The sequence below is a fragment of the Ranitomeya variabilis genome, chromosome 6 (assembly GCF_051348905.1).
Source record: "Ranitomeya variabilis isolate aRanVar5 chromosome 6, aRanVar5.hap1, whole genome shotgun sequence".
Lineage (NCBI taxonomy): Eukaryota > Metazoa > Chordata > Amphibia > Anura > Dendrobatidae > Ranitomeya > Ranitomeya variabilis.
The window spans coordinates 76,626,903-76,648,673 of NC_135237.1; the positions used below are offsets into that span (position 1 = coordinate 76,626,903).

Consider the following 21,771-nt stretch of genomic DNA (forward strand, 5'->3'; position numbering starts at 1 on the left):
ACAATAAAAAAATCAAAACTGCATATATTTGGTATCGCCGTCTTCAGAATCAACCGATCTATTAATAAAGAAAAGGATTAACCTGATCGCTAAATGGCGTAGCAAGAAAAAAGTCAAAACGCCAGAATTACGTTTTTTTGGTAGCTGTGACATTGCAATAAAATGCAATAACGGGTGATCAAAAGATCATATCTGCACCAAAATGGTATCATTAAAAATGTCAGATTGGCGTGCAAACAATAAGCCCTCACCCAACCCGAGATCACAAAAAATGGAGACGCTACGGGTATCGGAAAATAGTGCCTTTTTTTTTTTTTACAAAGTTTGGAAATTTATTTCACCACTTACATAAAAAAGAACCTAGACATGTTCAGTGTCTATGAACTCATAATGACCTGGATAATCATAATAGCAGGTCAGTTTTTGCATTAAGTGAGCCTAGTAAAAAAGCAAAACGAAAAACAATTGTGGGATTGCACTTTTTTTTGCAATTTCATCGCACTCTGAATTTTTTCCCATTTTCCAGTACATGATATGTTAAAACCAATGGTGTCGGTCAAAGGTACAACTTGTCCTGCAAAAAAACAAGCCCTCACATGGCCATATTGATGGAAAAATAAAAAAGTTATGGCTCTGGGGAGGAGAGCAAAAAACAAAAACGCAAAACCGAGAATACCTCCAGTCATGAAGGGGTTAATTGAAAGTGAATTACCAATCCAGGAGGAGAAAGAAGCAAATGCTCTGATAAGATATATTAGGCCTCATTCACACATTCGTGTTTAAACATGTACGTGAAAAAATGGTACCAGTGTCATTAGTATTTTTGATCAGTGTGTCATCAGTTTATGGTCCATGTGCCCATTGTTATCATCAGTGTTTTTCATGGATGATTAAATGAATGAACAGAACATTACAATCATCCACTGAGAGTCAATTGAAGATTTTATAAAAAAAAAATACTGTTACTTACCACTAAGTTTCCTATAACCATTACAAGCAAGAAGACAAGGAGGCACAAAGGTTGGCCACTAACTTCCATGCAGTCCCACATGGTCTCAATCCATTCTCCACACAAAACCCGAAATACAATGAGGAACGAATGAAAAAAGTCATTCATGTGCCAGCGTGGTAACACGCAATCATCGCTGATCTTACAGACACAATCCATATAGTTCCGTCCAAACAACTGGACTCCAACAACAGCAAAAATAAAGACGATGATAGCCAAAACAAGGGTTAGGTTCCCAAGAGCCCCAACTGAATTGCCAATGATTTTGATGAGAGTGTTCAACGTCGGCCAAGACTTTGCCAATTTGAAAACCCGAAGCTGAAACAAATAAAACAAGTTTTAATTTTACAGTACTATAGGCAATGTAAGTAAGGGAAAATCTCGTTATACGAGAACCAGTATACTACTTACCAGTCGGAAAGAACGTAGAACTGACAGATTTCCCATACTGGAGAGACTGGACAAACAGAATTCCATTAAACTCAGAGTTACAATAATGCTATCAAAAATATTCCATCCCTGCTGGAAATAGTAGTAAGGATCTAAGGCAATAATTTTGAAGACCATTTCAGCTGTAAAAATACCAGTAAAAACCTGTGAAAACAAAAGTGCAAAAACTCAGAAGTCAGGAAAGTGACTTCTAGCATTTCTAGTCTCATACCTGTGGTCTTGCATATTGCTACATCAATTTTTAACCTTTTTGCACTTTTCCTTACCATTTGTATATCTACTTTTCATTTATTTATTATTTCACATCATCAGTTCTCACCACTGGATTAATAGGGGACTAAACTGCTGAGTATAAATTAATTTATTTTCTAAAAACATTCTCTACCTTTGCCCAAACATTTTTTATTAAATTGTACAGCCCTTTAACTCTATATCTACACACGTGCTTTGCTGCCCTTTATTACCAATTTATCTCGCCAATCTTTATACAAATATATCCTAAAATTATGTTGCACATCATTTTTAATTTACGTAGATTGGGAAAAAATAGTGTTCAAGGTTTTTCACATAAAGAAATGTGTATCGGCGTGTTTTTCAGGCAGGTTACACCCGGAATCAGCCTGAAAAAGCTCCTCATAAAATAAAGTTAAATATTCTTTCTTTTGTCACATCTTTTAAGGTTAAAAAAAGTAAACTGCTCATTATTCGGGTTGCTTCCACTTGGATCTGGATCAAGGACTAGAGATGAGCGAATATGTTCAGAAATTTAGCACGAATATGGTACATTCAGATTCATGGTCGGTAACACGAGCATTTTTCTTTAAATCGGAAAAAGTCGCTAACATTTGGTAAAAGATAGAATAAAAGCCAGTAATTCATGTGCCGCGTTCAGTAAAATCGCATAATTTTAGGGGACTAAACTGCTGAGTATAAATTAATTTATTTTCTAAAAACTTTCTCTACTTTTGCCCAAACATTTTTTATTAAATTGTACAGCCCTTTAACTCTATATCTACACACGTGCTTTGCTGCCCTTTATTACCAATTTATCTCGCCAATCTTTATACAAATATATCCTAAAATTATGTTGCACATCATTTTTAATTTACGTAGATTGGGAAAAAATAGTGTTCAAGGTTTTTCTCATAAAGAAATGTGTATCGGCGTCTTTTTCAGGCAGGTTACACCCGGAATCAGCCTGAAAAAGCTCCTCATAAAATAAAGTTAAATATTCTTTCTTTTGTCACGTCTTTTAAGGTTAAAAGAAGTAAACTGCTCATTATTCGGGTTGCTTCCACTTGGATCTGGATCAAGGACTAGAGATGAGCGAATATGTTCAGAAATTCAGCACGAATATGGTACATTCAGATTCATGGTCGGTAACACGAGCATTTTTCTTTAAATCGGAAAAAGTCGCTAACATTTGGTAAAAGATAGAATAAAAGCCAGTAATTCATGTGCCGTGTTCAGTAAAATCGCTTAATTTTCCTAACCAGCAGAGGGAAAGCTGACGGCTGAGGGCTGATGTTTTTAGCTTAGGAAAGGGGTAATACCCAAGGAGCTTCCTAGGCTATTAATATCAGCTCACAGCTGTATACTTAGCCTTTACTGGCTATTAAAATGGGGGACCCTTAAAAAAATGACGTAGGGTCCCCCTATAATTAATAACCAGCAAAAGCTATGCAGACAGCAGCGGGATGATATTAATAGCCAAAGAAGGCTAAAAATATCAGCTCTCAGCCACCCCAGAAAAAGTGCATCTCTAAGAAGCGCCAATTCAGACACTTAACCTGGCTCTTCCCACTTGCCTTGTAGCGGTGGCAATTGGGGTGATAGTTGGGGGGTTGATGTCACCTTTGTATTGTCAGGTGACATCAAGCCCAGAGGTTAGTAATGGAGAGGCGTCAATAAGATGCCCCCATTACTAACCCCATAGTCACATTGTATAAAAACACACACAACAAGAATGAAGTCCTTTAATTGAAAAAATTACAGAGTCCTTTAATAAACTTAATTAAACCATAATTACAACCTCGCCTAATTCCACCAAAACCCTCTTTATCCTGTAATAAAACTAAAATAAAAAAACAACAATATACCATACCTGTCTGTCATTCTGTTCCACGCCGTAATCCATGTCTGGGGGAGAAATAGTTTTCAACCTGAACGGTGCCAAGATGCGACCGTACAGGCTGAGAACCACTGGTGACTGAACTGCTACGAGTGCAGCCTCAGTGACTAGCAGTGACGTCATTGAGGTTACCTCTGGTCACTGAGGCTCCGTTCCCAGCCAGGCTGAACTGTGGTGACATCAGTGAGATCCCCACTAGCACCATGAGAAAGTCGCATGGTGCAGAGGCGAGTTCACCGGGAAATTTTTATTGCGGTGAATTTCAACTGCGGTGAACTCGCCTTTGCACTGTGTGACTTTCTCACGGTGCTAGCGGGGATCTCACCAAGGTCACCGCAGTTCAGCCTGGCTGGGAACACAGCCTCAGTGACATCACCGCTAGTAACCGAGGCTGTGCTGTGTCTTTATTGTGTCTTTATTTACCATACAACTATAGGATTAGCAATGGATAAGTGTCTCATAGACGCCTCTCCATTACTAATCCCTGGGCTTGATGTCACCTGACAATGCAAAGGTGATATCAAACCAACAAATATGAACGCTACTTGCCACCGCTACAGGGCAAGTGGGTAGAGCCAGGCAAAGCGCCAGAATTGGCGCATTTAATAGATGTGCCTTTTCTGGGCAGTTCCGGACTGTTATTTTTAGGCTGGGGGTGCCAATATCCATGGCCTCTTACCAGCCTAAGAATACCAGCCCCCAGCTGTCTGCTTTAGCAAGGCTTGTTGTGAAAAATGGAGCGACCTCACACTGGTTTTTTAAATTATTTATTTAAATAATCAAAAATATGGCTTGAGCACCCCTCTATTCTTGATAACCAGCCTTGCTGAAGCTGACAGCTGAGGGTTGCAGCCCCCAGCTGTCAGTTTTGCCTGACTGGTTATCAAAAATACAGGGGAAGGTTTTTTTAAAATTATTTATTTACAGCGCAGGAGCGACTGATGAATACTCCCATCCGCCGCTCCTGCTCTCACTGTTATTAGCAGCAGCAAATGACAGCTGACGGGAATTGTAGTCCCATCAGCTGCACCATTGACCGGAGGTAAATTTTTACCTTCGATCACAGCTGTATGCTCACACTGTCTTCTGACAGCGTGGGAACAGTGGCTCTCTGACCGGCGGGGATGATTTCACCGCAGATCAGAAGCGCTATGCTTGTGTTTCCCACGCTGTCACACAGTGTGGGAAACACCGGCTTTTGTGCTGTGTATGTTCGGCTATATTCGACAATTTAATCAATGATTAAATCAGCAAATATTGCAAATTCGGCAATCCTGAGCTGAAGTGAACATTGAAATATTTGCTCATCTCTATCAAGGACAGCAAAACCACTGGCAAAGCTGCTTCAGGAGAATGACAGGTGTACTTTTTCTGAAGCGTCTGTGCCTGGGAAAACTCGTAGGGTGCATCGGCGTCTAAAGTATACCATATGCACATAAATTATACATTTTTACATTTCTGATTCATCAAAATGAACAGCAGCAACATGTCAAGGTTTTGAATATATTCATAATTTACAGGAACAATAATACGTTTGTAGTGGTCAATCAAACAGAATCCCAATCTGTCAATCTTAATTTTCTGCTTTGCCTATTTAGTTTGCACAAGATATTACTATTTAACTTTTGGGATGACACGAACAAAGATTGCATTGATGCCTAAATTAATATAGTATTTATTGATTAAAACAGGGGCACAAATGAGTTCACCTATTGGTTTCCCTCTCTTATATGTATTGGCCTAGCTGTTTTTATGCCAGGAATGGATATGATGTAATTCCAGGCAACATCACAGATATGGCAGCTCCCAGAGGAACTGCGGTGAAGCTTCCAAGGTCTAAATAAAGCCGTACGAGCCTTTTTCTTGCCTGAGAGAAGCTACTTACTATATGAACTTTTGAAATGTTGCCTGGAACAAGTTAAGTGGCGTGTTCTTTTATGCTTTTTATTCTCCTTCATCTGGATAATGCACTGTCAATAACAAGTCTGCCTTTCGATCGCCCATGTTTTAAAATGCAGTTTACAATTACTGTAACAAGCAAGAGCCTTTGGGAACATTGACTCTAGGGTGCGCGTATCCTAACTTTCGTGGCACCGCGATTGCAGTGTACACAACCAAAGTGCCATACTGTACTTAGTCATTTCAGGTTCTTTTATCATAGTAACCTTCATATAAGTGAAAATCACTTAGCTCAGACACAAATCTGATTCAGGCAATAGTCTGATTATTTCTTTATATATTCTATTATGTTGCCCCAGAGGAGATCGCTTAACATCCAGATATCTGAGGTTTATATCTGTTCTGCGAGAAAGAGAATCCCTTTCAATTCATATCAATGATTAGGTTCACTCCTATTGGATTCTTCACACGCGTGTATTAGGCCTCGTTCATATGTCTATTAGGCCTCGTTCTCATACGCAAGAACTTGGGCAATTGTTCATCAGTGTTTTGGATCCAAGTTTCATCTGTGTTTGGTAAAAAAAAACCTGTAAAGCTTCTCCTACACATTACAATTTTATTCACAGACTGCATCTTATGGCATCTATGTGCTGTCAGTAATTTTCAAGGACCTATAGACTTGTATCGATTATTTTCATCCAAGATTTGGATCAAAAGTGGCCTTCCCCCTGTGATTTTTTGCAGACAACAACAATGACATGTGAACAACTCCATAGATTATACTGAGAATGCGTTCAATCCGTGGAAAACACGGATAGAAAACATATGTGACTCATGGATGTTTGAATAAGGTCTAATGTTCTAAACTAGAGGTCTGTTTATAAACACAATCATATATACTGTATATACAGCTCTGGCAAAAATTTACAGACCACTGCCAAATGTTCAGTTTGTCTGATATTTCTCTTTATAGGTATATTTTTTGAGTAAAATGTAAATTGTTCTTTTATTCTATAAACTTCTGACAACATGTTTCCGAATTTCCAAGCAATAATTTTTTTATTTTTTTTCTGAAAAGGAGAAATGGTCAAAATTAAAAAAACAGTGCTTTCAGACCTCAAATAACGCAATGAAAACAAGTTCATAATCATTCAGAAACAACAATACTAATGTTTTAACTCAGGAAGAGTTCAGAAATCAATATTTTGTGGAATAACCATGATTTTTATTCACAGCTTTCATGCGTCTTGGCATGCTTTCCACCAGTCTTTCACACTGCTCCTGGCGCAAAGATTTAAGCAGTTCTTTGTTTGATGGCTTGTGACTATCTATCATCCTCTTGATTACATTCCAGAGGTTTTCAATGGGGTTCAGGTCTGGAGATTGGGCTGCCCGTGACAGGGATTTGATGTGGTGGTCTCTTAATTTTTGCCAGAGCTGTATATTTGTATCGCATAAATCTCTAGCTTCCAGTATGTTATTAACAATGGTAAGGAGATACTAGGAGTCATCAGACTGATGATACGGACCATACATGAACCACATTACTGATGAGAATTACCGTATACACTCGAGTATAAGCCGAGAATTTCAGCGCATTTTTTTTAGGCTGAAATTGCCCGTTTCGGCTTATACTCGAGTCATTCCCAGTCATTACAGTAATGAATATGGACCCGACTCCACTCCCATAGGGGTGGAGCCGCATATTCACTACTGTAATGAGTGGTACCATGTGACCGCTCAATACAGGAAGAAGCTGCTGGCGCCCGGAGAACCAGGGACGTCCAGGGACCTCGCCGGGAGCAGGTGAATATGGCAGGGGCAGTGCGCTATATTCACCTGTTCCTCGTTTCACCGTCAGCACCGCTGTGCCTTCTGTGTCCTCTGCAGCGACGCTCAGATCAGAGGGCGCGATGACGCAATTAGTGTGCGCGCCGTCCTCTGCCTGAGTGTCAGTGCGGAGGACGCGGAAGACACAGCGGCGGTGGAACGTGGGACAGGTGAATATAGCAAGTGCCGGGGGCCTGAGCAACGAGAGGTGAGTATGTGATTTTTTTTTAAATCGCAGCAACAGCATATGGGGCAAATATCTCTATGGAGCATCTTATGGGGCCATGTGCAGCATTATATGGGGCATATATTTCTATGGAGCATCTTATGGGGCCATGTGCAGCATTATATGGGGGCAAACATCTCTATGGAGTATCTTATGGGGCCATGTGCAGCATTATATGGGGGCAAATATCTCTATGGAGCATCTTATGGGGCCATGTGCAGCGTTATATTGGGCAAATATCTCTATGGAGCATCTTATGGGGCCATAATCAGCATTTGTGCAGCATTATACGGGGCAAATGTGTCTATGGAGCATCCTATGGGGCCATAATCAGCATTTGTGCAGCATTATATGGGGCAAATGTCTGTATGGAGCATCTTATGAGGCCATAATCAGCATTTGTGCAGCATTATATGGGGCAAATGTCTGTATTGAGCATCTTATGGGGCCATAATCAGCATTTGTGCAGCATTATATGGGGCATATTTTAATATGGAGCATATTATGGGGCCCCTTCATAAACTTTATGGAGCATTATATGGGGCGTATTTTGTATGGAGCATCTTATGGGGCCCATCATGAACTGTATGGAGCATTATATGGGGCTCCTGATTCAATATGGATATTCAAAAACACTTAACCTACTGATGTCTCAATTAATTTTAATTCTATTGGTATCTATTTTTATTTTTGACATTTACTTGTAGCTGCTGCATTTTCCACCCTAGGCTAATACTCGAGTCATTAAGTTTTCCCAGTTTTTTGTGGCAAAATATGGGGGGTCGGCTTATACTCGAGTATATACGGTAGTCAGTATCACAAATAAACTTTTACATCCAGGTACTTTATACATCATATTGTGACTATCCATCATCCTCTTGATTACATTCCAGAGGTTTTCAATGGGGTTCGGGTCTGGAGATTGGGCTGCCCATGACAGGATTTTGATGTGGTGGTCTCTTAATTTTTGCCAGAGCTGTATATATATACACACACTTATGCAGTATATATATATACCATATATAGAAAAGGGTGGACTTTATTCACCCAGATACATCCAATGATTCATCTTATTATTTGAAGACTTTCTCAAGCAACTTGAGAAAGATGCCTGAGAGCTTGAGCAAAATGCTTGAAAAAAAAAAGGCTTCAAATTAAAAGCTGTAACATTGCATGTGTCTAGGTGAATAAATTCCATCTTTTTCACTTAATTTCATTGGAGTCCTGCTGTCACTTTTTTTTCTATATTTGGAGGATTGGGGCTGTTTACAATTGAGGTCTATGGGTGGAAAGTACCCTAAAATATCACCATTTGGAAAATATACTACTGGGCCCTAAATTCTGAAAAATAAACATCACAAACAAAAATGCATGAGCCATATTTAATAAACTGTGTAAAAAAATAGTTGCCTAATGGAGTCAATCATACTGCAGCAGTTATATGTCCACATCACAATCACAACCACCAGTGACCTGTCCGCAGGCCACTAATTAGCTGCAGGATTTGGTGATTGGTGGTCATGACATAATTTATATTTTATTTATATAAGTGTGGCTCTTTTTTATTATCAGGATGGCTTTCCACTGTTCATAAAAAAAAAGCTGAAAAACCCTTTAATACTGAGCTACAGTTGTCCCATTTTAGCCACCTTTTTGAGGTAGTGTTACTTTTAGCCACCTTTTTGAGGTAGTGTTACTTTATAAGTCAATGTCAAACTCTTTAACAACTTTTGTAACATGCCTAATAATATAAGCCATAAGGGAAGTAATGGTGTGCACTCAGGTCAAAAGCAAGGAGGCGCTGGTAAAACAGACCACGCGGTCCAAGCAGTCATGTATCAAAAAATTACCGCACACTCAGAACTGATATGATGCAAAAGTATTTTACAAGTATATTGTGTTCTCAAATCGTGTAGCCACAAAGAAAAATGTGCAGATAGAAACCCAACTTATTCATGGGGTTACTTGGTGCACGATTAGACAGATATATGAGTGGTAGGCGTGGGGCAGGAGGATAAATCCCTTGGCATGTAAACTGTCGCTTAACAGGGAATAAGCTGGAGACATATAGATTCTCAATGAAACGTGGTTGTAAAATACAGAGGCCGTCACATTCGTGGTGGGCCTGTATAATCTTAGACGACCCCGGCGATCCCGCAACAGCAGGGCGTGGGAGCGCCGCTCATACAGGACATTCTCCTTCCTTGCATGCCACGCTTTAGGCTACTTTCACACTAGTGTTAACTGCATTACGTCGCAAATCCGTTTTTTGCCGAAAAAACAGATGCGTCAAAAAAAGTGAAAAACGTATGCAACGCATACAGCATTTCGACGGATCCGTCGCAAATCCGCTAAACGTTTCCGTCGAAAATACTGGATGCGTTGCATACGTTGCATCCGTTTTTACCATCCGTTGCATCCGTTTTTACAGGACACGGGAGCGCTGCCCTCACAGGTCGTCTAAGATTATACAGGCCAAGGGATTTATCCTCCTGCCCCACGCCTGCCACTCGTATATGTGTCTAATCGTGCACCAAGTAACCCCATGAATAAGACCCGGGAGGGTCGAAACGTTGGGTTTCTATCTGCACATTTTTCTTTGTGGCAACACGATTTGTGAACACAATAAACTTGTAAAATACTTTTGCATCATATCAGTTCTGAGTGTACGGTAATTTTTTGATACATAATAATATAAGCCAAACCAGAGTCTCCTCCAGAAGAAAGAGATGCCCAGATACAGATGGGAAACTGACTTGCAGAGTGGATGCCTGTAATAACAGGAACTAGAGAGACAGTTTTCTTTCCAGGATTATAAGTTTCCATACTGTGATCTACTGAAGATGAAACATTAAAGAAATGGTTCGGAACTAACATTTATTCTACTCCTAAATCTATTTAATATCATAATCTAATCTCTTTTTTAATATAATTAAATTAAAAAGTCTCTATAGTTCATGCTCTACACTACCTAACTGCTTTTTTCTCTTTTTTTTTGCTACATCCTCTTTGATGACGCTTCATTTGAGAACCCCCAGTAAATGCTGGGATAGTCAAACAAGTCATCATCAAGGGGCAGAGGCTGCCACCACTGTCGCAGCCTCTGCCTCCTCCCTAACATAAAGAGTGGCCTCCGTTTCAGCGGCTGGGCTAGTCCCTGGGCTTGTTCCTAGGCTAGTGCCTGCTCTATTGAGTGTTCGTCAGTTGTCATTTCTGATGTAAGCTCAATAGGTTCTTGTCACCTTATAACGTGCACAGTGACAGTGCACTTACCCGCCGGCTCTGATAAGAAGTGGCGAGACTGTAAGAGAGTGCACTGTCAGAGCACATTGTAAGGAGAGGACAAGTGAGTAGAGACCAACGCCACCACTGTAAGTGACATCACTTGACCTAGCTGCCCGTTCTCTGCTTTTCCTACACACCAGGTAATCTTCTGACATCGCGAACTGACACTACGCTCTCCTGCGGCTTGTCAATTCTCATCAGAACAGGAATCTACTGACAATATTTCGGAACTTGTCAACTGACGCAATGCATGATCAGTAAAGCACGGACTAGCTCAACCCCTGAAATGGACATCACTGATGAAACTGACATCACTTTGTTTCAGGGAGGGGGCAGAGGCTGAGGCAGTGACCACTGCCTCTGCCCTTTGAGGATAACTCATTTGAGAATCCCAGTGCATGCTGGGATAGTCAAACAAAGCACCATCAAAGAGGAAGTAGTAAAAAAAAAAAAATAAAGCTGTTAAGAGTAGTGAGGAAACGGAAAATCATTTTTAATTACAGTATATTAGAAAAAGAGATTATATTAAATAGAAAGGTGCTTAGGAGTAAAATACTTTTTAGTTCCGGGCTATGCTTTAACCCCCTTATAATCACTTGCATAATTTTAGTGGTACAGTTTATGTTAATACCCAGCACAAATGGCTTCACAAATGTGGGAGGTTATGTGTAGATAACGTCATATTATCCTATTGATAACCAGAAAACTCCTGGATTCTGCAATTTAAAAAAAATGATTTGAAGAATTACTTACATAGTTGCCAGTAGCTAGCATTTTTTCAAAGTCCTCAGTCATCTTGTAATGTTCCAAAGCCATGAAAAGAGTATTAAGTACTATACATATAGTGATGGTTAAATCGGTAAAGGGATCCATCACTACGAATGTCACGCCTTTCTTGATTTGTAACCACAGAGTGCAACAATCCCAAATGAGAAACCTATGGGCAAAATGATACCAGCAGGGAGGACATTTCTGTCGGGATTCTTCCAACTCTATAAAAGACATTGAAATATAGAAAATTATTTTTATATTTTTATTGTGTCTGGATTCATTTACAATTCACATATTTCCCATTTTGAAAATGTTTGAATGTCCATTGTCCCACTTTTAACACCCTGTTAATTGCAAAGTATCTTTATCGTGGGTCGGAGCTCAAGTACACGACTCTTAATAACATTTTGCCTGCCTGCCGCCACCACTAACAGGAGCAAAATACTAAATTAATTAAAACGTATCGGTTGTTTGCAAGCTCCCTAAAATGGATGATACCTGTCAGCAGATCTTCAGGTACCTTGTAAAATAATTGTGCATAATCATACTCTAAATTGGCACATAACATTTTTTGTTTTGTAGACACAACGCCTGAGTCACGACTAGAGGGACAGATAATACTAGATGTGTACATGGCCTCATATGTTACGCTATAACTATTAGTGATGAGTGAACGTGCTCGGATAAGGTGTTATCTGAGCATGCTCGTGTGATAACTGAGTGTCTTTAGCGTGTTCGAAAAATATGTTCAAGTCCCCACGGCTGCATGTCTCGTGGCTGTTTGAGAGCTGCAACACACAGGGCTGCCACCAGGAATTTCAGAGCACCATACTGGCAAAATTTTCATCCCCCTTTAGACTCATCCCAGGTTATACCCTAACTCCACCTCCACCCCTCAAACATTTCACAGTCCCACCGCCCACTCCACTTCTGCTCCATGTCCACATCAATCACACATTAACAGTTTCCATCGAACACCATATTACATGCATAGCCATCTGCTTTTGCTTTGGCCAAAATATTTTTAAGCCGCCACCACAACAAGATAGACTCTTTTGGCAGTGCCCTACTCTATTGTAACCTATTAAACATTTGTTAAAACATCCAATACTCTTTTTATTTATTTTTCTTTTAGGGAATGTGTCACATACAATTTTTAAAATGAGCAATAATACCATAAACACGGGACAAATGCCATCACACCATGGCCGGACCACATTACCACCACCTAGTGAATGAATAATACCACAAACGAGGGACAAATACCGCCTCACCATGACCAGACCACATATCACCACCACACAGTGAATGAATAATACCACATACAAGAGACAAATACCGCCTCACCATGGCCAGACAACATATTACTACCACATAGTGACCAAATAATATCACATACAAGGGACAAATATGGTCACATATTACTACCACTACATATTACTACCACATAGTGACCGAATAATGCCACATACAAGGAACAAGTACTGCCTCACCATGACTAGATCACGTATCACCACCGCATGGTGAATGAACAATACTACATACAAGGAACAAATACTGCCACACCATGACCAGACCACATATTACCACCACATAGTGACCAAATACTACAACACTGATCATTAATAAAAAAAAACACAATACTAATCTTACTATAAGTGCCATTATGTACAGGATTTCTGTACATAGTATATAGTGTATAGTGTCAGTATATAGGTAATACAGTGATCACCGGTAACTTTCTACACAGGAGCTCTGTATATAATGTCAGTGTCCGGTGAACAGAAGTGGGGGGCGGATCAGGGCCCCCTCTGCTCACTGGGTCCCATATGCCAGTAAAAGCAGTAATGCTGTGATGGTGACCCTGGCAACACAAGCAGGGATTACCTGTTTGTTAGGCAATCCCTGCATGTGTTGTGGCTGTCGAAGAGCCAAGAGACATGAACATGCAGGCGCAGGGACTCAAACATGTTATTCGAGCATGCCGAAGTCACTCGGTTGGCACCCGAGCATGCTCAGATAACACCTTATCCCAGCATGTTCTCTCATCACTAATAACAATATATATTGATTTTTTCCCCATATTGTCTAGAACACATTTGCTCTGAGGAGTTGCTATTTAAGTAATGTGATACTCGCCTAATTTCAAGTATTGCGTGATTTTTCTATTTTATTTTTTATCTCAAGGTATATTTTTTTTAACTTCATTTATCATTTATGAGAATAAAAGTATCCAAGTCTGAGAACAGACGTAAATGATGTATGGAGTTTAGGTTTATAAATTCTTCACAAATGCACAGACCTGTCAGGTTTTTAATCGCCACCAGATAAAGTAGCCATGGCTCTCGTCAGTAGAATACACTTAAGACTTCATTATAGAAACTAGCCAATTACATGGGACTCGCCAGAAATACTGAAGATTGAACCTTCTGAATATTTGATTTACAAATTTAGGACAACTTAACCCTTCACGGCCTGTCCATAATGGCTGCTAATTCTGTCCCATAATCATTTTCAGAGAAATGTTTCAATGAAAAGAACAGCAGTTTGTTCAGGTAAAAGCCAATATACATGGGGCGATGATTGACGAAAAGGATATTTGAATGAATTTTCATTCCCAAACATTATCACTAGTAAATAAGTCTCAAGATAGATCCACAAACGACAAAACATCCATTTGTCATTGATCGCATTTTTTATGCATCAAGTAAGCAGGGATGTGCTGCCCACATTGATGAACGTTATGAGGAACAATCAATTACGGTACCTTAACTCAGCAGCCATTGACTTGCTATCTATCATCAGCTCTCATTACTGCAGGGGGTCTTGATCCCCCATTCATCCTCTCCATTCATTGTTTATTAGGACGGTGGATAGAGCTGAGTACAGCGCTCAGCTAGCTCCGCTAGTCTCATAGACAATAATGGAGCCATAGATCGCATGTGCAACTGCGTAACCCTATACAGTTTGTCCTAACCATGGAGGCGAATAACAGGGCATCAGGATCCGCAATTTAGTGATTGGTGAAGGTCCCAGCAGTGGGACTTCCACTGATCCCACATTTATTGCCTATCCAGTGGATAGTTTGATCAAAACGTTTTTCATGGGCCAAACCTCTGAACTGTAGAAAAAGCAAGTCTACATTATATTTTCTGGTTTATCCTCACGATGATAATAGATTCCATTCCAGAAATAGTTATTATTCCTAAATGAATGAAAAAGTCACTCTCATATATAATTATAGTATAATTGATATAATTAATTATAATTAATTATACCATTTAGTGTTTCTGGGGAGGGGTACAGGGGAGTCACAGTTGGTGTATTTCCTGCATTTTTTGTATTCCATTACACCTAGAACACTTTTTTCAGTAATCCGGTGACCAGGCTTTCTTCACTGTGAACAGTCTAAATACATAAAGTATTTTGGGCACCAAGTTCTATGTATTCTGTGTGTGCTGAAATCTGATAGCACAAAGACAGGACAAGACCAATATTATTCAATTTGGCTGTTCAGATGAAGGTTTTACTGAAATTTATGTGAAAAAATCTCAGCATGCACTAGTCTTTTCCATTTTTTGGTTGAGACAAAAAAAATGGATCCCATATGAATCAGCTGTATTGCATCTGTTTTTTACATTCCATTTATTAACATAGGAAGTTATACATTTACCGTTGATGTATAAAATGGAAGTCATATGAATGCACAAAACTGATTTACAGAGGACACATGGATGGATGCAGTGTCAAAGTAGGGTGCCAAGGAGCCATTGACTTTAGGGGCCCACTGTTACAGGCAAATATTGCATTACCCTCTCTCTCAGAATGACCTATGTTTCTATATAATAAACTAGGTAGGTCGCTACATGAATGAATAGATGCTGCCCTTGTCAGTACATAGTGAATGAAGTGTATTGTGCCAACTACGCCTCATGTGGATGGGTGGTGGAGCGACTAATGCACAAGGGCCCACCGGGAAATTCACCTGTACTGCTGTGGGCCAGTCCGAGCCTGGGTATATGGATAGAATATGAATTACAATATGGCTGGACTACATTTCATAACCTTATCATCACTTTACAGTCTGAGGAATAACAAACTAAATCCTGAGATTTTCCACATTTTTTAAAATAGTTTCTAAAAAATTTTGTACTCACACACCTGAAAAAATAAGAAAAGAATGCGATCATAGGTATACATTTAAATAATCATTTGTTGATATTGTTGATAGATGTGATTTGTAATGTGGTTTATTTTTGGAGGTGTCTAATATAAATTCACTGAATAAATGTCGAAACATCTGACAAAAACTGTAAACTGCAGCCATCTTGTGGGGATGTGTATGGTACTGTTAAATAAGTCTGAAACTCAAAAATACAATTTTCTGGATAAGATGCTTTGCATGATGTAGTCGTACCATAAAAATTGCCTATCAATGAATATGTCTGGTCCACTGCAAGAAATCTGTCACCCTTCACTATATATAGGAAGTGTATCTGTCAGCATTCTTTCTTGGACCAGAATCCATTTCATATACAAACAAGAACACCCTTTAACTTTATTTTTTGGGGTGGTTCTGCTTTGATCCAATTAATTTATCATTATGAAAAGCAATTTTTCAGGGATTTTTTTTGAAGGTGCGGAGTGGCACACTTGTTTCCATAATTCTATAAATGTAGTGGTCTTCACATATGACCTGTACCGATAGTTCCCTCATTACCTTCCATGGCATTGGTGAGAACGCTGACTGCACTCACTGCCCGCTGTCTCTGAAAAGGAACGTCCATGTATTCTACGGAGAGCCGATGAGGCATCAGCAGCTGCATCTTACTCATTTCAAGGTCCGAAGGAGACACCTGGTAAATAAAAGAATGGTTTATATATTTATGCTGCTTTACAAACAACAATCACAAAAGTATTTTTCACTATTTTTCATATTTTCTGTTTATCTGCTTTAAATACCCCTTTTGCATTGGATATTTTAAGAGACCTATTTGTCTTTTAATTCTGCTAAAACTTGTGAGATTACAATATTAAAGTTTCCATGTACATATAGTAAAACATATTATACATCTCTCATCACTGCTATCAAATATGTTACAATTTCTTAGAACTCGGAGCAAAAAATTCCAAAACATCCATCATGTTATCTGTGCACTCAGACGGGCATGGAGAGCTCTCAAGTGTGATATAGAATTCAGGGGCTACCAGGCTAAATATTTCTAGGAATCAGATAGCGAGAGGAAACAAAGAGTAACACAGGCACTACAAACAAAGATACAGAAAATATTGTCAAGGGTTTTGTTTACACATAAAATTGAACAAATGATGATCTTTTTTTATTCACCTAGCACTCCGGCTAAATTTTTAAAGCTAACGAACCAGCAATATTCTAGTGTAATCTGCTGCATTTATACATTATGAATGCTTTTCTTCTGAGCAGCCTTGGGTATATGCTAGTTTGGTGCATAATTCCCTTTGTAGACGGGATGTCAGTCTGTGATTTGTGTGAACTACAGTATAACATCATCACCTATCAAGGTATCACCTCCAGGCCCCTTTTAGGTCTCTCCCCAGGAAGTACCAACTTTTTTGTTCCTTTGTGTGCAAATTAAGATATAATTTATGTTTTATATTACTAAGCAAATGTAAAGTAGGCAAGTCTTATACAATGGTTAGTTGCATGTATAAAAAAAACCCCTAGCTTATCCTGCCTGTCTATATGTATCAGTGCAAGGGGCAGAATCTACTTCATTAATCCAATTAGATGTAGCCTGCCGCCCCTGCCTCCCTCTTGTAAGAGTTGACAGGGAGAAGCAATCACAAGCAGGAGGCAGGGGAGAAAGGCTCAAGCTGCATCACATATATAGAATTTATATATGTGAGTTCTTGGACATCAGTTCACTATCACTGCTGACTTTGGATAGAGCAATTGCACAGAGATGAGACTGAGAGTTCTCGTTGCAAAGCCAGAGACAATATGGCAGATGTAGCCTGTATTATGGTGACCTTAGCAGAGAGGAAGACTAAGTAAAAATGGCAAACAACACAGAAATGGAACGTCAAACAAACAATAAGAATAAACAATGTAAGTGCAGCACCCCAGAGTCCTGGTCGTTGCAGTACTGTGGCTCCGCCACTATGGGGAGCTATGGTGCGTCTGATGGCACTGAAGGAGTTCATCTAATCAGGTATCACAGTCACCAATACATTTCACAGCCGGGCCTCCGGGGGGAGCTAAGGGTGCTATTTATTAGGCCACTCCCCACCATAGTGGGTAAACTGGGGGTCAGGCAGGAAGTTAGGACAGAAAGCTGACTGGGTTGGAACCAGGCAACACCTTGTGGCAGAGGGTGTTGTAGGGGAAGAGACAGTAGGGTCTCTGTTAGGGGTGGGATCCTGACAGAGGCTTGGCAACGAGAACGAACGTAACGGGACCGTGCCTGCTCCGGGTAGCGGCGGTGCCCAAGAAAGGATTAGAAGAGAGATAGATTGTGCTGAGTGAGAAACGAGATCAAAGCGATAGGAGGATACCAGTAGGAGTCGTGCTGTAAGACCGAGGCAACATTCTACTGAGGCGCACAACCGGTGGCCGGAACGCCGAGAGAGTATCATAATATCCAGCTTCAAGCAATACTCTAAACAGCGGCAGGACAGTCAGTCTCAGGCGGGCTGTCTAACTCAAATCACCTATGAAGTCTTGGGGGGCAACTTGTGGAGAGGGGCGTCTCTAGGGTCCCGGAAGAGCTCCGAGCCTACCCGTCAAACGGGTGCCGTTCCTACCCGAACCTCAGGGAGGGACGGAGGATTAGCAGAACATCATCTAGTCGAGTTGTGAGGGAACTTAAGAAACAGACACAACAGTTGTGGGGACTTTCCGTAAGCACAGCAGGGAAGGACCACAACACATAGCGCAAGCAGGAAGGCACAGATTTCCACCTGTGAAGAGAACTCTGGAGGTGCCATTGGACCGGCCGGACTTGCGCAGCCTGGTAAACCGTATCCTGGACTGAGGACTCGGAGATCTTCAGTAAAGAGGTAAAGAGACTGCAACCTGGTGTCCTCGTTATTTACCGCGACCTGCACCTCACAATTGCACCGTTACACCACCACTTATTCTACCGGACGTCCCCCGCTGACAGACAGGGCCACGGACCGGGTCTAGCCACCGTGACATCCCCAGAACTGAACAGAGACTCCCAGGGGCCCGGTACCGGGTACCCCTCGGCCCTGCAGCGGTGTGGGGGCGCTCCATTTTGGCGTCACGAACAGGATCTACTTAAGCCTGAGGAATCAGGTCATGTGTGCCTTGGAACTGTGATTTACTGTGCTTGGACTGTACTTTATTGCAAGGACTGTGCTGCGCCATTTGCCGCCAAAATCCGCCACCATTACAGCGCTGAGGAGAGCGCAGGAAGAGAAGAGGGGTGTGGAGTGGGCGTAGGCAAGCTGGAGAGCGCGAAAGACAATGGCCGCCCAGTCTAAATATTTCTGTGTCCTGCGGACGTGTCCGTCAACGGCTGAGGTCCGCCTCCTGATCCTGTTTGGAGGGTGGAGACCATGGCGATGGGGCTGCCCACGAAAGAGACCGCGGGAAGAAGACTTTGGAGAGGAGAAGAAGATGGCGACGCCGGAGGCAGCGCATGGGGATGGTCGAACGCAGAGAGGGGCTGGACAGTCCGATGTGGCTCAGGATACACCGTCACTGCGAAAGCTGACCCTTACGGAGCCAACGATGGGCCGACCCCCCCGGCCACCGTCGGAAGAATGTATGGCCGCAGCCGAGGCCCGGCGGATCGCTGCCCGCCTGGAGGCCGATGCCCGTGTGACTGCTCGGCTGGGCCAACCCACGGAGGTCTGCTTATCTCCAATATCCCCTGACCCTCTCGACCCGGTCGCGGCTGACAGCGCGCCGCAGGCACCGGGCCTGAAACTCGTGCCTGAGGCCGAACACCTGCGGCGCTTGATGGATGCACGGCGAACCCGACCACAACCGGCAACCCGGGTTGATCTAACCACCGTTGCGGAGCCCCCTTTGTCTCACTGGGGTGTAGTGGTCTCCTTCAACCCCCAATATGGACGCGGGGTTATCCAGGAGCCGCTACAAGTCCACGTGGACCGAGAGGAGGTGGAGCCTTGCGAAGGACGATTCCCTCGCGATCTGGAGCCTGGTGACGCGGTAACTTATACCAGATGGAAGAGAGCCATGGGAGAGGCTGGCTGGGTGGCGCGGGGCGTCCAGCGGTGCGTCGCACTACAAGCCACTGCCGGAACACCGGAGGATAAATCTCCTGTTGAAAAAGCCGCTGAATCTGGCCCTGAAGAACGGCGGAACACCCGGACTCACCATGTACCTTGGGGGCGTGCCAGAGCTTCAGTGAAAAGAACATCCCGGCGAGGGGTCCTGGCGCTGTTGGGGCGGGACCCGATCCTGGAACCAGCCGGACGACCCGTTGGTCTGGTGAGGCCCGGAAGGAAACCACCTTCTTCCCCGAAAAATGAGTAAGCATGAATGCCTTAAAGATGTACATAGTTTTTAACTGTTTGTTTTCCTGATTCTTACTGCTAAACCCGTCCAGGGTTAATTCTTCAATGGATCCCTTTGTTGACCCGGGATCCCTGTTTGTTTATTTTCCTTCGAGTTTGCACAAAAGTTGAAAGAACTGTTGTAATCATGGACCGTGCGTGATACAAACTTTTTTTGTGAATAGTTTGCACCTTCTTAAAGGCGCTTCCTACTGGTTTTGCTTAAAGACTCTTTGCGAAGATACCGCACCGGAGCCTTTGCTGAGTAAAGACTGGTAGCCAGAAAAGAAATGTTACCCCTTAAAGACTTGGTCCCCTCCCTTAAAGGAGACCTCCATGTTTTACATTCACAGAACTGTATTGCTTTAAGATTGATGGATAGCAATAATGTCTTGATGGACGAAAGTGATGACAATCTTTACATGTAAAAGTTATATGTATCTGATTAGTTAAGTTGTAAAAGAAAAGCAGATGATGTTTTCAGAAGGAAGGATGCAGTGGACCCGTAGGGGCAGACATAGTGTCCTGCATAGTTGTTAGCACAGAAGTTAAAATAGAAGGCTTAATGTTCAGTAGAAAATGTTTTGATAATGTTGATAAGGAAATGGGGATAGAAGGTAAACCCTGAGTCCTCCATAGGAAGTTAGTCATTTTAGGAAAAGAGCTAATAATGTGTTACAAAGGACAGAAAGTGAGCCCGTAGGGGATAGTGAGTGAGTTCTTTTAGGAGTCATGTAGAGATGGCTCAGTGCTCTTAAATTGAAAGTATGTTATGTTCTATACTGTGTATAGTAGTTGAAAAGACAGAAGGCTCGGGCTGAAAGGAGCGGTCCTGTAAGAAAGGAGAGGCAGTAGGTCTGGTGCCGATAGGACAGGCGGTCCTGCAGATTTAAAGAAGGAGAATGTAAAAGTTAAATTGCCTTATAATGTGATTATAAGAAGGTCTTTAGTGGATACAGAGTGTATGTCCTTAAAGGCAACGTTAAAGTACTGTTCAACAAATTTTGCATTTAGTAGAATACCCGGTTGGGTAAGAAGAATTATTTATGGCATGTTGCTATGTTATTTAACCATGTTTGTAACGTTTAAGTGTCCTTACCTCCCATAAAGGGAAGCCTGTTCAAGTATACTTATTGTTATTGCACTCAAACAAAACTGTATGTCTTTTTGCTAACTTGTATTGTTGTTTTTCTTCCCAGTCCCGGAGTACTGTGTTTAACCAGGGGGGAGTGCAGCGCCCCAGAGTCCTGGTCGTTGCAGTACTGTGGCTCCGCCACAATGGGGAGCTATGGTGCGTCTGATGGCACTGAAGGAGTTCATCTAATCAGGTATCACAGTCACCAATACATTTCACAGCCGGGCCTCCGGGGGGAGCTAAGGGTGCTATTCATTAGGCCACTCCCCACCATAGTGGGTAAACTGGGGGTCAGGCAGGAAGTTAGAGAGAAAGCTGACTGGGTTGGAACCAGGCAACACCTTGTGGCAGAGGGTGTTGTAGGGGAAGAGACAGTAGGGTCTCTGTTAGGGGTGGGATCCTGACAGAGGCTTGGCAACGAGAACGAACGTAACGGGACCGTGCCTGCTCCGGGTAGCGGCGGTGCCCAAGAAAGGATTAGAAGAGAGATAGATTGTGCTGAGTGAGAA

General features: G+C 41.8%; 1 protein-coding gene across 1 annotated transcript in view; it reads right to left on the reverse strand.

The window, feature by feature from the left end:
- LOC143781813 (sodium channel protein type 5 subunit alpha-like) overlaps nt 1–21,771 on the reverse strand; it is a 514,560-nt gene that overhangs the window by 170,520 nt on the left and 322,269 nt on the right. The window contains exons 13-16 of the mRNA XM_077268674.1: nt 16,322–16,457; nt 11,584–11,822; nt 1,421–1,603; nt 971–1,327 (exon numbers count right to left, since the gene is read on the reverse strand). Of these exons, the coding sequence (XP_077124789.1) occupies nt 971–1,327; nt 1,421–1,603; nt 11,584–11,822; nt 16,322–16,457 (915 nt within the window). The remainder of the gene's footprint in view (nt 1–970; nt 1,328–1,420; nt 1,604–11,583; nt 11,823–16,321; nt 16,458–21,771) is intronic.